We start from the raw sequence: 16,710 nt of genomic DNA on the forward strand, positions 1-16,710 counted from the left end.
TAAAAAGTGGAACCACATTAACCATCCTCCAGGCCTCAGACGAGGGGCAATGTTGAGAAGGCGGGGCCTTCATAAATAACCTCAGTTGGGACAGGAGTCGAAGCTGCGCTGCTGGCGTCGCTCTGCATCATGAACCAGCCATCTAACCAACTGAGCTAACTGACCCCTGGTATAGATTTAATAATTCCTGAAATATTAGCTATTCCCTGTCTCCCATCTAGTTTCCCAGTCCACCTCAGACAACTTGCCCCTCATACCCGGTGAGTTTTCTTCTTGATAAAGAAAACAAAAGAACCATGTGACCACCATAGCCCAGCTGCATGGCAACATGGCTGCTTTGGGGTGGGGGAGGGTAGCCCAGCTGCATGGCAACATGGCTGCTTCGGAGGGGGAAGGGTAGCCCAGCTGCATGGCAACATGGCTGCTTCGGAGGGAGAAGGGTAGCCCAGCTACATGGCAACATGGCTGCTTCGGAGGGAGAAGGGTAGCCCAGCTACATGGCAACATGGCTGCTTTGGGGGGGGGGGGGAAGGGTAGCCCAGCTACATGGCAACATGGCTGCTTTGGGGAGGGGGAAGGGTAGCCCAGCTACATGGCAACATGGCTGCTTCGGAGGGAGAAGGGTAGCCCAGCTACATGGCAACATGGCTGCTTTGGGGAGGGGGGGAAGGGTAGCCCAGCTACATGGCAACATGGCTGCTTTGGGGAGGGGGGGGGTAGCCCAGCTGCATGGCAACATGGCTGCTTTGGGGAGGGGGGGAAGGGTAGCCCAGCTATATGGCAACATGGCTGCTTCGGAGGGAGAAGGGTAGCCCAGCTACATGGCAACATGGCTGCTTTGGGGAGGGGGAAGGGTAGCCCAGCTGCATGGCAACATGGCTGCTTTGGGGGGGGGGGGGGGGGTAGCCCAGCTGCATGGCAACATGGCTGCTTTGGGGAGGGGGGGGGAAGGGTAGCCCAGCTACATGGCAACATGGCTGCTTTGGGGAGGGGGGGGGGGGAGGGTAGCCCAGCTACATGGCAACATGGCTGCTTTGGGGAGGGGGGGAAGGGTAGCCCAGCTGCATGGCAACATGGCTGCTTCGGAGGGAGAAGGGTAGCCCAGCTGCATGGCAACATGGCTGCTTTGGGGAGGGGGGGAAGGGTAGCCCAGCTACATGGCAACATGGCTGCTTTGGGGAGGGGGGGGGGTAGCCCAGCTGCATGGCAACATGGCTGCTTTGGGGAGAGGGAAGGGTAGCCCAGCTGCATGGCAACATGGCTGCTTTGGGGGGGGGGGGGGGGGGGGTAGCCCAGCTACATGGCAACATGGCTGCTTCGGATGGGGGGGGGAAGGGTAGCCCAGCTACATGGCAACATGGCTGCTTTGGGGAGAGGGAAGGGTAGCCCAGCTGCATGTGCAACATGGCTGCTTTGGGGGGGGGGGGGGGGGTAGCCCAGCTACATGGCAACATGGCTGCTTCGGAGGGAGAAGGGTAGCCCAGCTGCATGGCAACATGGCTGCTTTGGGGAGGGGGGGGGGTAGCCCAGCTACATGGCAACATGGCTGCTTCGGAGGGGGGGGGAAGGGTAGCCCAGCTGCATGGCAACATGGCTGCTTGGGGGGACGGAAGGGGAGCCCAGCTGCATGGCAACATGGCTGCTTTGGGGAGGGGGGGGGGGGTAGCCCAGCTGCATGGCAACATGGCTGCTTTGGGGGGGGGGGGAGGGTAGCCCAGCTGCATGGCAACATGGCTGCTTCGGAGGGGGGAGGGTGGCCCAGCTACATGGCTGCTTTGAGGGGGTGGAGGGTAGCCCAGCTGCATGGCAACATGGCTGCTTCGGAGGGGGAAGGTTCCAAACAGAAATGCAAACTAAATATTTTCTTACTTTTAAATGTCCATTCACTCTGTGATCTTTGTGAAATTTGAAACCAGGTATTTGGAACAAGGCTCAAAGAGCATCAGCCCACTGGAAGCAAATTCATCAGACCGGCCAGTCCAGCAGAAAGACCCTTCTTCCAAGTCCCACTTCAACAAGTGTCAGAATGAAATGGTTCAGTCCTGGATTTAACCGAGAACAGAAACAATATCAGAATCCAACCCCTGTGATCAATTGTGAACTTGGTGTCTCAGCAGATACAGTGAATTACAAAATCCCTTTTGACTGAATGAGGGGAAGGATAGAAGGGTTCTACAATTCATGAGCATTATTCATTATGCACTTTCAAGAACTGGATAACATCGAACATTAGTTGGGTTGTTGGGGGGGGGGGGGGGGGGGGGGGGTAGCGATGGGTGTTAATGTGGCTATGGGTGATCCCTAATTCCTTTTTGTCGTTTGTTTATATGAACGTGTGAGCTAATCTTTGAGGTTTGGCGGGAGGATGGGATCGTTGTTATTGATATGGAGATTGAAATATTTGTTACTGATTATTGTTTACTGTTGGTGGGAGTAAATTTGGGAGAAAATGTGAAAAAGAAGAAAAAATAAATATTTTTTTAAAAACCTTTCGACTTTGAGCTCATGTGAATGGCCTCTCCCCAGTACGAATGCGCTGGTGTCCCTGCAGCTGGGATGGATCACTGAACACCTTCCCCTATTCAGAGCAAGAGAATGGCTTCTCCCCGGTCCGGGCTCGCTGGTGCACCCGTAGGTTGGACAAGCGAGTGAATGCCTTCCCACACTGAGAGCAGCTGAACGGCCTCTCCCCAGTGTGAACTCGCTGATGTGACTGTAGGTTGGATAACTGAGTGAATCCCTTCTCACACTGAGAGCAGGTGAATGGCCTCTCCCCAGTGTGAACTCGCTGGTGTGTCCGCAGGGTAGATGGATCACTGAATCCCTTCCCACACTGAGAGCAGGTAAATGGCCTCTCCCCAGTGTGAACTCTCTTATGTACCTGCAGGTTGGATAAGTTAATGAATCCCTTCCCACACTGAGAGCAGGTGAATGGCCTCTCCCCAGTGTGAACTCGCTGGTGTGTCTGCAGGCTGCTTGACTGAGCGAATCCCATCCCACACTGAGAGCAAGTAAATGGCCTCTCCCCAGTGTGAACTCTCTGATGTCTCTGCAGGCTGGATAATTGAGTGAATCCCTCCCTGCACTGAGAGCAGGTGAACGGTCTCTCCCCAGTGTGAACTCGCTGGTGTGTCCGCAGGGTGGATAAGCGAGTAAAGCCCTTCCCGCACTGAGAGCAGGTGAATGGCCTCTCCCCAGTGTGAACTCTCTGGTGTCTCTGCAGGCTGGATGGCTGATTAAATCCCTTCCCACATTGAGAGCAGGTGAATGGCCTCTCCCCAGTGTGAATTCGCTGATGTGTCTGCAGGGTGGTTGAATCACTGAATCCTTTACCACACTGAGAGCAGGTGAACGGCCTTTCCCCAGTGTGAACACGAGTGTGTGACTGCAAGTGGGACAAGCAAGTGAACCCCTTCTCACAGTGAGAGCAAGTGAATGGTCTATCCCCAGTGTGACTGCGTCGATGAGCTTCCAGCACAGATGGGGCTCTGTATCCTTTCCCACAGTCCACACATTTCCACGGTTTCTTCATGCTGACAATGCCCTTGTATGTCTCCAGATGGGACAATCAGTTGAAGCCTTGACCACACACACAACACGTGTATGGTCTCTCCCCGCTGTGAATGGTGTGATGTTTTTTCAGGCTGTGTAACTGGTTCAAGCTCTTTCCACAGTCAGTGCTCTGGAACACTCTCACTCGGGTGTGTGTGTGTGTCTCGGTGCTTTTCCAGTCGCATTGATGTTTACAATTTTTCGAAGGTGACAGATCCGGCAAAAATTTCTCCTTCTTGATTCAAAGGCTGCTAATTTTCAGGTTCCAATGAATCGAGTGACTCCATCAGATTGAGATATGAGTAAGATTTCTGCTATCAGTCTTCCTCTTCTAATGTCCTGGAAATACAATTCACAAAGTCATTACTGTCAATACAGGATAGAAATTCAGAACAACAATTCTAGTTTCTATGGAACATTCTTTCCTCTGTCATAGAATTTACAATGCAGAAGGAGGGCATTCAGCCCATCGAGACTGCACTGGCCCTTGGAAAGAGCACCCTACTTATACCCACATCTCCACCCTATCCCCGGAACCCAGTGACCCCACCTAACCTTTTTGGACATTAAGGGCAATTGACCAACCTAATCTGCAAATCATTGAACGGTGGGAGGAAACCGGAGCACCCGGAGGAAACCCACTAAGACATGGGGAGATGCAGACTCGCACAATCAGTGACCCAAGCCAGGAATCGAACCTGGGACACCTCGAGCTGTGGAGCAACAGTGCTAACCACTGTGCTACTGTCACCCATTCCCCAAGAGCTGTAAATCTCTGTCTCACATACTCTCTCAACAGATCCTTGCTCACCGCTTCTTGTCCAGAACACAGATTATAATAAATAGGAGCTGCAGTAGTTCATTTGGCCCATCGAGCCTGCTCAACCATTCAATGAGCTCATTTACCGATCTACCTCAGCACCATTTTCCCACATTATACCCCATATCCCTTGATATCTTCAATATCTAGAAACGGATCAATCTTGATCTTGAAAATACTTGATGACTGAGGCTCCACAGTCCTCTGAGGTAGAGAATTCCATCCTCAAACGAAGAAATCCCTCATCTCAGCTTTCTCTCCAAATTCCCACTGGTTCCCCATAACCCTCGACTCCCTGGTCAATCAGAAATCTGTCTAACTCAGCGGTGAATATATTCAGTGACCCCCCCAGACTCCACTGGTCCCTGTGGAAGAGAAATCCAGGGACTGACAACCCTCTGAGGGAAGAGATGGCTGGAAATATATAACGTAGCTGCAGCACAATATGACACAACTGGAAATAATAATAAATGTACTTCGTTACAGAATATCAATAATATATCTAATCTGTACAATATAACACTGGACATTTCTGTCTGATATTAATTTACTAACCCTTTAAATGTCAGCCATTTCCTGAGAAACCAGCCCTTTAATTGTGAACATTGGGAAAGAGACCATCCTTTAACCAGACAAATCAATGTGTCCAGCTGAGGGAGCAAAGGATGTCAATGACTTTAAGAGAGAGAGACCTGGGCCAAGCTTTCCAGAGTCTGCACCCTCCCTGGATTCACTTCCTTTCCCTTCAGTTGCTGCGCAGGTCAGCCGGAAGAGGCGTGGTGCGCATGTGCGGGGGTGAGGCGGGGACCAGGACAAAGCGGCGCACTGACCATCCGGGTCTTCCAGCCTTTCCCATTGGACACCAGCTCAGCGCGGCTGGAGGGGAAAGTCTCTCCCACCCCCACGTGGGATTTCGCCCCTTATTGGCTGTCAGCGGGGGGATTGGCCAATGAGAAACCGGGGCGACCGGAAGGACTCAGCTCGAGCCAATGTGTGAGTGAAGATTGAGCTTCACACAGACGGAAACCTCCTCCTGTCTCCAACATCTGTCAGTAAAACACTTTCTTTTCTCCCCCTTTCCATTTATTTTCTCATTCTCACCTTCAATTGGTGACTTGCAGCAACTGAAGGGAAAGGAAGTGAATCCAGGAAGAGAGGGTGAAGACTCTGGAAATGTTGGCCCAGGATTTTTCTCCTGAATTTCTATCCTGTACTGACAGTGATGAATTTTTCAAACTCCTTTTACCGGATATCAGGTGAGGAGGATTCAGAGCCAGAAATCTGAAACTTGGTGTCACGAGAAGATCTGACAGATGAGTGCCTGAAAATCGTTGAACAGCAGGACTGTGCCTATGCCCTGTATGTGGAGGAGGCTTCAATAGATTATCCAACCTGGAGAAACATTAGGATATCCGCACCACAGAAAATATGTGGAAATGTGGGGACTGTGGGAAGGGATTCAAAGGTTCATCTCAGCAGGAAATTCATCAATGTAGTCACACTGGAGAGAGACCATTCATCTGCTCGGTGTGCGGAAGAGAGTCACTGAGTCAGTGTTTTTCAAACTGTTTTGCCCGGTACCCATTTTTACCAACCGGCCATCCTTCACGACCCAGCTTTTCGCTTACCTCCAATGCGACAGGTGTGCCTGCTTGGTCCTCTGCTTTTCTCACACATACTTTCCCATACATGTGTTGGACATGTTTCACCTCTGTGGGGGCGACTGCTGGGGGGGGGGGGGGGGGGGATGGTGCACTGGCCTGAATGCACCAGGTTTTTAAAAAATTGATTATTCATTGGTTTCTGTTTTGGATTGATTATTTGTTAGTTTCTGCTTTGGATTGATTATTCATTGGTTTCTGTTTTGGATTAATTATTCAGTGGTTTTCTGTTTTGGATTGATTATTCATTGGTTTCTGTTTTGGATTGATTATTCATTGGTTTCTGTTTTAGATTGATTATTCATTAGTTTCTGTTTTGGATTGATTATTCATTAGTTTCTGCTTTGAATTGATTATTCATTGGTTTCTGTTTTGGATTGATTATTCATTGGTTTCTGGTTTGGATTGATTATTCATTGGTTTCTGTTTGGATTGATTATTCATTGGTTCCTGTTTTGGATTGATTATTCATTGGTTCCTGTTTTGCATGTATTGTGGGAGTATTTTTAGTGTATTGCTGATTGTTCTGTATTCAGCTTTGTCCTTTTGCATTGTAGAATTGATCATAAAAAAAGATGTAAAACTTTCTCCTCTGTGCAATATCAGGGAGGGAATCAATAATCCTCCCTTTCGATTTCTTTTCTCATTCTGACCTTCAATTGGTGACTTGCAGCAACTGAAGAGAAAGGAAGTGAATTCAGCAGGGTGCAGACTCTGGAAAGGTTGGCCCAGATCTCTCTCTCTCCCTCTCTTAGGGACAGCACAGTAGCACAGTGGTTAGCACTGTTGCTTCACAGCTCCAGGGTCCCAGGTTCCATTCCAGCTTGGGTCACTGTCTGTGCGGAGTCTGCACGTTCTCCCCGTGTCTGCGTGGGTTTCCTCTGGGTGCTCCGGTTTCCTCCCACAGTTCAAAGATATGCAGGTTAGGTGGATTGGCCATGCTAAATTACCCTTAGTGTCCAAAAAAAAAGGTTAGGTGGAGTTGCTGAGATAGGGTGGAGGTGTGGGCTTAGATAGCGTTCTCTTTCCAAGGGCCGGTGCAGACTTGATGGTCCGAATGGCCTCCTTCTGCACTGTAAATTCTATGATTCTTAAAGACATTGACATCCTTTGCTCCCTCAGCTTGACACATTTATTTGTCTGGCTAAAAGGATGGTCTCTTTCCTAATGTTCACAATTAAAGGGCTGATTTCCCCAGGCGATGGCTGACATTTAAGGGGACAGTCAATTAATATCAGACAGAGAAATGTCCAGTGTTGTTATATGGTACAGATTAGATATATTATTTATGGTTCTGTAATGAAGGATATTTATTATTATTTCCAGTTGTGTAATATTGCACTGTGGCTACGTTATATATTTCCAGTCATCTCTTCCCTCAGAAGGTTGTTAGTCTCTGGATTTCTCTTCCACAGGGACCAGTGGAGTCTGGGAGTCACTGAATATATTCACCGCTGAGTTGGACAGATTTCTGATTGACGAGGGGGTCAAGGGTTATGGGGAATAGATCATAAAATTAAGTGAAAGGCAAGATGAAGAGGGATTTCTTCACTCGAGGATGTGATGAAGCTTTGGAATTCTCTACCCCAGAGACCGTGGAGCCTCAGTCATCAAGTATTTTCAAGACAGAGATTGATACGCCTCCACCTATCTCAGTAACCCCACCTAACCTTTTGTTTTGGACACTAAAGTAATTTAGGATTCTCGATATTAAAGATATTGAAGGATATGGGGACTAGTGTGAGAAAATGGTGCTGGGGTAGATCGGCCAAAGATCTCAATGAATGGTTGAGCAGGCTCGATGGGCTGCAGGTCCGATTTTTTATGATCTCGGAGTCCAGGACAGGAAGCAGCGAGCAGGGATCTGTCAATCACCCTGAATCAGCACCTTCAGGAGAATTGGGAGGGTGAATATTAGATACAGCAGAGTGAGAATGGAGGGAGAGTGTGTGGGATGGAGATTTACAGATTTTGAGGAATGAGAGAGGAAAGACTGTTCCAGAGAATCTAAATTTGTTTGATCTGAATTCCTATCCTGTACTGACAGTGATGTTGTTTCTAAATTGTTTTTACAGGATATTAGAAGAAGAGGAATTACAGACAGCAATCTCAAACTTCACATCCCGATCTGACTGAGCAACTAGGTTCATCAGGCCCTGACTATCATCAGCTTTTAAATGTAGGGGGCAAAATGTTTGCCCGCTCTGTCTATTTAAGAAGATTTGAAACATCAGTGTGACTGGAAAAGCACTGAGGCACACACACCCGAGTGAGAGTGTTCCAGAGCACTGACTGTGGAAAGAGCTTTAACCAGTTACACAGCCTGAAGAAACATCACACCATTCACAGTGAGGAGAGACCGTACATGTGTTCTGTGTTTGGACGAGTCTTCAACTGATTATCCAACCTGGAGACACATGAGGAGACCCAGAACATGGAAAAACCGTGGAAATGTAGTGACTGTAGGAAGGGATTCAGAGCCCCATCTACGCTGGAAGCTCATCGACGAATTCACACTGGAGAGAGGCCGTTCACCTGCTCTGTGTGTAAGAAGGGATTCACTTGTCTATCCAACCTACAAACACACCAGCGAGCTCATACAGGGGAAAGGCCATTCACCTGCTTTCAGTGTGAGAAGGGATTCAGTCGTTCAACCACCCTGCAGCAACATCAGCGACTTCACACTGGGAAAAGGCCGTTCACCTGCTCTCAGTGTGAGAAGCAATTTACTGAGTTATCCAGCCTGAAGTCACACCAACGAGATCACTCTCGGGAGAAGCCATTCATCTGCTCTCAGTGTGGGAAGGGATTCAGACATACATCCACGCTACAGAGACACCAGCGGGTTCACACTGGGGAGAAACCATTCATCTGCTCTCAGTGTGAGAAGCGATTCACTGAGTTTTCCAGCCTGAAGTCACACCAGCGAGTCCACTCTCGGGAGAAGCCATTCACCTGCTCTCAGTGTGGGAAGGGATTCACTTGGCTATCCGACTTGCAGAGACACCAGCGAGTTCACACTGGGGAGAGGCCATTCACCTGCTCTCAGTGTGGGAAGGGATTCACTCAGTTATCCAGCCTGCAGACACACCAACGAGATCACAGTGGGAAGAGGCCATTCACCTGCTCTCAGTGTGGAAAGGGATTCACTCGCTTATCCAACCTGCAGAGTCACCAGCGAGTTCACACTGGGGAGAGGCCGTTCACCTGCTCTCAGTGTGGGAAGGAATTCACTGACCTATCCAGTCTGCGCAGACATCAGCGAGTTCACACTGGGGAGAAGCCGTTCATCTGCTCTCAATGTGGGAAAGGACTCAGTCGGTTATCCAGCCTGCGGAAACATCAGCAAGTTCACACTGGGGAGAGGCCGTTCACCTGCTCTCAATGTGGGAAGGGATTTTGTAATTCATCGCACCTGCTGAGACACCAACAAGTCCACAATTGATCACAGGGGTTGTATTCTGTTATTGGTTCTGTTCTCAATTTCATTCAGGACTGCATTTCATTCATTCTGACACTTGCTGAAGTGGGAGGGTGGGAGGGTTTCTTTCTGCTGGACTGGCTGGCCTCATAACTTTGCCTCTAGTGGCCAATAATCTTTGAGCTTCGTTGTGAATACCTGCTTTCAAATTTCACAAGGATCAGAGTGAAAGGGTGTTTTGAAGATGGATGTTATTTTGTTCCTATTTCTGTTTAGAACCCCTCAAAGCTTGCCATGTTGTCATGGAGATGGGCTATGGTGGTTACTTGGTACTTCTGTTTAATTTATCTGGGTGTTTTTCGCAGAAGGAAGCTGTCACGGAGTGAGGGGCAAGATGTCTGGTAGATTGGGAAATTACAATAAAAAGTATGAAAATAGACAGGCAATCGCTAGCAGTTCAGGAATTATTACCTGTTACAACAAATATAGATTCCTTTGAGAAACAAAAATCCACAGGAAAAGTAATGTCACCTTGGCCAACAAGATTTAGCTCAGTGGCTCACTGGGCTAAATCGCTGGCTTTTAAAGCAGACCAAGCAGGCCAGCAGCACGGTTCAATTCCCGTACCAGCCTCCCCGGACAGGCGCCGGAATGTGGTGACTAGGGGCTTTTCACAGTAACTTCATTGAAGCCTACTCGTGACAATAAGCGATTTTCATTTTTTTTCAAGATTCCATTCGGCTGATAATGTGCCCGAAATAGTAGTAACGCTGAGGATTGGGAACTTGTTTTCGAATTCAGCAAAGGAGGACCAAGAAACTGATCAAGAGAAAATAGAATGAGAGCAAACTGGCGAGAAATATAAAAACTGACTGGAAAAGGAATGTGAAAAGGAAAAGATTAGCAAAGACCAATGTGGGTCCATTCCAGGCAGAGACAGGAGAATTTATAATGGTGAATAAGGAAATGGAAGAGAAACTAAACAATGTGTGTTTGTCTTCATGGAGGAAGATACAGAAATTGTCCCAAAAACACTAGAGAACCAAGAGACCAGTGAGCACGTGGAACTGAGATTAGTATTAGTGAAAAAGTAGCACTGGAGAAAATAACGTGATTGAAAGTTAATAAATCCCCAAAAGCTGATGCTCTACATCCCAGAGTGTTGAAAGAGGTGGCTGTAGAGATAGTGGAAACATTGGTGATCATCTTTCAAAATTCTATAGATTCTGGAATGGTTCCTGCAGATTGGAAGGTGGTAAATGTAACCCCACTATTTAAGGAGGGAGAGAGAAAACAGGGAACCACAGACCCATTAGCCTGACATTAATAGGAGGGAAAATGGTACAATGGAGTTCAGAAGGATGAGGGGGGATCTTATTGAAACTCACAGGATACACTAAGGCCTGGATAGAGTGGACGTGGAGAGGATGTTTCCACTTGTAGGAAAAACTAGAAGCAGAGGACACAATCTCAGACTAAAGGAACAATCCTTTAAAACAGAGATGAGGAGGAATTTCTTCAGCCAGAGGGTGGTGAATCTGTGGAACTCTTTGCCGCAGCAGGCTGTGGTGGCCAAATCATTGAGTGGCTTTAATACAGAGACAGATAGGTTCTTGATTAATAAGATGATCAGGGGTTATGGGAAGAAGGCAGAAGAATGGGGATGAGAAAAATATCAGCCACGATTGAATGGCGGAGCAGACTCGATGGGCTGAGTGGCCTAATTCTGCTCCTATGCCTTATGGCCATATGGTCTTAAGGCTGGAATTGAACCCATGTTCCTGGCACTGTGAGGCAGCTGTACTAACTACCATGTCGCCCCTTATAAGTCCAGCCTCCAGTTCCACGTATGAGTACAGTGAACCTTCTCTGAACTGCTTCCAACACATTGACATCATTCCTTAAATGAGAGCAATACTGTACACAGTGCTCCAGATGTGGTCTCACCAATGTCTTGTATAACTGAAACATAACCTCCCTCATTTTGTATTCAATTCCTCTCACAATAAACAATAACATTCTACAGTAGTCCCCCGTTCGCGGTTCGCGATATACGGCGGGGGGGCTTATGGACCCCAACTGTCAGCTTCCCTCTCCGTATCAAAGTGAGCCGGCCGCTGAAATTGACACTGCCGGCTGATTGGAGGGAGAGAGCAGCCGGCAGTGTCAATTTCAGCAGCCGGCTCACTTTGATCCGGAGAGGGAAGCTGCTCTCTCACTGAAACAATCAGCCGGCCGCTGAAATTGACACTGCCGGCTGCTCTCTCCCTCCAATCCAACTTTTAAGTTTTAATGTTTCTGATTGGAGGGAGAGAGCAGCCGGCAGTGTCAGCCGGCAGTGAGAGAGCAGCTTCCCTCTCCGGATCAAAGTGAGCCGGCCGCTGAAATTGACACTGCCGGCTGATTGGAGGGAGAGAGCAGAGAACACAGGAGGAGGTCATACGGGCCTCTGCAAGACCAGCATGGTCTCACATCGCCCCTCCCCTCTGTAGCCCTGTATTCTAAAATAAACCCCCATCGTGGATATCCGCGGCTCGGATGCAACGCGGGTGGCTGTCTTGGACCCCAACACCCGCGTTATAAAGGGGGACTACTGTATTAGCTTTCCTAATTACTTGCTGTACCTCTATACTCGCCTTTAATGATTCATGCTCTTGGACACCCAGATCCCTCTGAATCTCAGAGCTCTGCAATCTCTCACCATTTAGATAATAAGCTTTTTATTCTTCCAGCCACACTGGACAATGTCACATTTTCCCACACTATTCTCCTTTTGATAGATCTTTGATAGATCCCTTTGTTGCCTCTTTATGTCGTCTTCACAATTTACTTTCCTACTTATCTTTGTATCATTGGAACATAAGACTGGGAGTTGGCCATTCAACCATCGAGCCTGCTCTGCCATTGTCGTACACTGCCTGGAGACAGCAGTAGACAATATTCAAAGTCCTCAATTGATATGTGTCTCTCCCTTGTAACGTGTTCAGTGCAGCTGTTTAAATAAGAATCAAATGTGAAAATATTATGGAAGACAAACAAGATTGCAGATGATTGGATCCATGGGATATAGATGTGTGTGTATAGACAAGGACGCTGATGGGGGCAGACAGCCGAATACACAGAAAGCATAATCAAAGAACAAAGTGGAACAATTGACCAGACCCTGAGGGGCAAAGAGAAGCAGTTAACATCTAGGAGTATCAGAAAGAAAGACAGGCAGGTTCCAACCACCCAGCCTGAAAACCACGTTTACAGCAAAACAGGTTTCTGAGTCTTAGAGCCAAGGCAGTGCAGAAAACCTTTGTAACGGCATTTTGTAATATCTTCCCTGGACCAGAGAAAGACATTTTCCCAGACTTGAGTATCATCCCAGTATTGTGTGGTAACTGTATCTGGTTATTTAATTTGGGAACAGGGGAAGTCTGGGAACAGTTCTGGTATTGTAGATATATTTTGTAACCAGGAGTATGTTCAAAATAAACTGGAAGATTAGTAATTCATACACCTGAATTGCGTGAGAGTAAAGTTGTCCCATTAGTGGGTATTTGTCTTTCATTACTTTAATAAATAGTCTTTAATAATTGTTATGATGACTGGGCTATTTATTTTCTCTGGGTTTTCACATGTTTCCTCACACCAGAATAAAATTATACATCTCCACAATCCGGTGTTCCAAGTTGGGACAACCTCGCAGATAACATCAACGTGCTTCATTACACCATTCAATATGATCATGGCTGATCATCCACTTCAATGCCTTTTCCCCCACACTATCCCCATATCCCTTTGTGTCATTGGTATTTAGAAATCTGTCAGTCTTTGCCTTAAACACGCTCAATGACTGAGCTCCCACAGCCCTCTGAGATAGAGAATTCCAAAGATTCACAACCCTCTGAGTAAAGAAATGTCTCCTCCGAGACCGGCCCTAAGTGGCTTCCCCCTTATTTTGAAATTGTGTCCCCTGGTTCCAGACTCTCCAACCAGGGGAAATATCTCACCTGCACCCACCCTGCCTATTATTTTAGGATTCTGTAGGTTTCAATGAGATTACCTCCCCCATCATAAAAAGCTAGAGAATACAGGCTCAATTTCCCCAATCTCTCTTCATAGGACAGTCCTGACAAGTCTGGTGAACCTTCATTGCCCTCCCTCTCTGGAAATAATATCTTTCCTAAGGTAAGGGCAGTAAAACTGCACCCAGTCCTCCAGCTGTGGTCTATCCAAGGTTCTATACAATGGGTATATTCTGGCCAGTCTCACACCTTTGCTTCCAGTGGGCTGATGCTCTTTGAGCCTGAGAGAGCACATTTCCACTGAAATGATCCACAAAAGCTGATGAACGACATTTATTTTATTCTGGATAGTAAATAGTGTTTTACCCCACGACAGGTAGATCTAAAATAAATGCATTTGTCTCTGTTCCATTGAGTCTACAGCACAGGGCCAGGCCAGTCGGCTCAATTGGTCTCTGTCAGTATTTATGCTCCACATGAGCCAAAACCCAGGTGGCCTTACTAATCCCACCTTCCTGCACCCGCTCCACATCTTTGGATAGAAAGCACAAGTTTTTATCATGACCAATCCACCTAACCTCCACATCTTTGAACTATGGGAGGAAGCCGGAACACCCGGAGGAAACACACGCAGGCAAGGGGAGAAAGTGCAAATTCCACACAGTCAACCAAGACTGGATGAACCCTGGTGCCGTGACGCAGCAGTGCTAACTATCTAAGTATCTAGAATTCAATCCTCGAGAATGCAACCCTATCCATGGGCCCCACACTTTAGGAAAGATGTGAAGTTCTCAGAGATGGCGCGGAGGAGATTTACGAGAATGGCACCAGGGGTAAGGGACGTTAGTGAGTTGTAGAGATTGAGCAGCTAAAATTGTTCTTTTTCAATCATAGAGTCATTAGTGCTGAGAAGGAGGCCATTCAGCCCATCGAGTGTGATGTAGGAAATAAAGTGTTAATATGATTGAGATGAGTTATAAAGTGGGTTATATTTCTGAAAGCTGTGTGTCTCTCACTGTATTTTCCACCAAAACCATTGACCTGCACATCTGCTATTTGTTTTTTCATTCATTGGATATGGGCATCGCTGGCTGGGCCGCATTTGTTGCCCATCCCTAATTGCCCTTGAACTGAGTGGCTGCAGTTAAGAGTCACCCACATTGCCGTGGATCTGACATCACAAGTAGGCCAGACCAGGTCAGCATGGCAGATTTCCTTCTCTAAAGGACATCAGTGAACCAGATGGGGTTTTACAACAATCGACAATGCTTTCATGATCATCGATGACTTTTTAATTCCAGATTTTTAATAAATTCAAATTTCACCAGCTGTCAAACCTGGATCCCCATTGCATTATCCTGGGTCTCCAGACAAAGGTAAAGAGGCCATAGTCCCTGATGATCATAGGCTGCTTTCCCCCTTTGATGGGGAGAGCTGACTGGTGGTGGTTTAACCGGAGGATCACCTAACCTCTGGCGAGGGGCAAGGTTGAGAAGCCGGACCTTCATGAATAACCTCAACTGGGGGAAATTGAACCCGCACTACTGGCCTTGTTCTGCATCACAAACCAGGTGTCTGGCCCACAGAGTCTCTGGATTACTAGTCTAACTGTTGGTTTCCTCGATGTGTTTTGTGAGAGATGACGTCACTAAAGCCGATAATTCGGAGCTGTTTTTGAGTTATTTCCTTTACGTCCTGTACTTTCCCACTAACTTGTAGACAAAACAGCCTGGCTATCTGCAACTGTACTGTGTATAAATGTGTGTTATTGTAACTACTCCTTAACATGCTTTGGTTCGCTGAAGCATTCCCTGCATGTTTGTAATAAAGATTCCCAAACTTTAACCAACTCTGGACACCGAGTGGCATTTGTCCCACAACAACCTGGTGTCAGGAAGAGGATCCACTGACGGCTCTGATTAAAGGAAAGTCCCCGTGGACAGCAGATACCGGAGTGAGTATTGTTTGTTTTATACCACCCGTGTTTAGTTCAGTCTGACCACTGGGGCCTCCTCGGAACCTCAGGGATCTGTTTCTGGTCTGTCTCTTTGACGGCCACTCGATGTAATTTCAATAAGTGGAACATTTCAGACAGGGAATTGTTGGTTTTACACCAAGGATATGTTAGGGGGCGATGCTGAAGTCCCCGTGACCGAGAGGGTTTTGTGGCTGCCGACAAATGAGGGATAAAGCCATACGGGAGGCTAAACAGAAAGAGTTAGGCAGTTGGACAGAGTTTGGCGTGTGTTCAGAGGTCCCAGATAGGGGTCAGCCAGCATCATCACATCCATGGATCTGCACAGAAAACGTCCAACCGGATGCAATTTATAAGGCCAACATGAGGTTAGTGTCTCGGGGATTTGAAGAAGTCTTTGGAGATAAAGAGGTCAGAGTGGACTCACCCACAGCGGGAAAGGTATTTTTGAAATTTCTTTGGCCCTTTTTCGTTACATTTTCTCTGATCTTTCAGTCACGAAACATAAAAGCTGCATTTGCGCTGGGGGATCACCTCTAGGGGGCAGTGTTTCTGCAACCTCCTAAGGTGCCAGATGTAGAATAAAGACTTTGGAAGTTCAATAAGTTTGTCGATGTTTTGAACAATGTTTCAGAGCGTATGGTACTTCTCAGATCAGTTTTGTTCAAGTCAGGTTGTCTCCACCTGAAGGCAGAAGCAGCCTTATTGGTGCTTTATTGGTACCATGGCAGGAAACTCTCGGACATCTTTATGATGCATGTTGATGGCTGCCTATGTGGTGGTACGATTGAGTTCCAAAACAATGTTACTGACAGGATCAGAACAACATTTAAGGTTGGAGTCAGACTTCTGGGACCTTTAAATAAATTGGATTGGAAATCGGGCAGTGTGGGTCTGATGTGACTTGACATCAACAATCTCAGGGAGACGGTATGAACCCTGTCACAGTCAATGGGGCCGGGGCCTCACAGAAAGATGAAGATGTTTCCAAAGCTGAGACTGAGCAGCTGCAAAGTCAAATTGACCAATTGGATTGGCTGGGCACGCAGGCAAGGCCGGACACAAGTTTTGATGTCTTTGAGCTGAGTTCTGTAATGAAACGTCCAAAGGTCGAGGACATTTAATGAGCGAACAAAATATTTTAAAAATACAAGGTGGAGAAATGTGTGCTGAAATTTCCATCTTTGGGTGAGCTGAAGAATATAAAATGGATTGTTTTTAGTGATGCCTCTCACTGGCAGGAGCCTGTCTCAGTGTCTGTACACTGA

General features: G+C 47.3%; 2 protein-coding genes across 2 annotated transcripts; one reads left to right on the forward strand and one right to left on the reverse strand.

Annotated features, from left to right (window-relative positions):
- Nucleotides 1–2,254: 2,254 nt before the first annotated feature.
- On the reverse strand, nucleotides 2,255–5,058 carry LOC119951804 (zinc finger protein 239-like). Its single transcript, XM_038775165.1, has 2 exons — nucleotides 4,928–5,058; nucleotides 2,255–3,891 (listed from the first exon to the last, which is right to left on the reverse strand). Exon 2 carries the CDS (start codon nucleotides 3,530–3,532, stop codon nucleotides 2,579–2,581), a length of 954 nt encoding a protein of 317 aa, XP_038631093.1. The 5' UTR covers nucleotides 3,533–3,891; nucleotides 4,928–5,058; the 3' UTR covers nucleotides 2,255–2,578.
- Nucleotides 5,059–5,474: 416 nt separating this feature from the next.
- Nucleotides 5,475–16,566, forward strand: LOC119951572 (gastrula zinc finger protein XlCGF7.1-like). Its single transcript, XM_038774759.1, has 4 exons — nucleotides 5,475–5,628; nucleotides 8,109–9,066; nucleotides 16,077–16,161; nucleotides 16,366–16,566. Exons 2-4 carry the CDS (start codon nucleotides 8,468–8,470, stop codon nucleotides 16,564–16,566), a joined length of 885 nt encoding a protein of 294 aa, XP_038630687.1. The 5' UTR covers nucleotides 5,475–5,628; nucleotides 8,109–8,467.
- Nucleotides 16,567–16,710: the final 144 nt, after the last annotated feature.

This window comes from Scyliorhinus canicula, chromosome 17 (genome assembly GCF_902713615.1).
Source record: "Scyliorhinus canicula chromosome 17, sScyCan1.1, whole genome shotgun sequence".
In the NCBI taxonomy this organism is placed as follows: domain Eukaryota; kingdom Metazoa; phylum Chordata; class Chondrichthyes; order Carcharhiniformes; family Scyliorhinidae; genus Scyliorhinus; species Scyliorhinus canicula.

Excerpts from the sequence above, each read along its gene's own strand:
- LOC119951804 (XM_038775165.1), bottom strand. The coding sequence starts at position 3,532 with ATGAAGAAACCGTGGAAATGTGTGGACTGTGGGAAAGGATACAGAGCC.
- LOC119951572 (XM_038774759.1), top strand. The coding sequence starts at position 8,468 with ATGGAAAAACCGTGGAAATGTAGTGACTGTAGGAAGGGATTCAGAGCC. Across the intron at positions 9,067-16,076 it reads GTTCACACTGGGGAGAGGCC|AGCGTATGGTACTTCTCAGA; the intron begins ATTCACCTGCTC and ends ACAATGTTTCAG. Across the intron at positions 16,162-16,365 it reads GCCTTATTGGTGCTTTATTG|GGAGACGGTATGAACCCTGT; the intron begins GTACCATGGCAG and ends CAACAATCTCAG.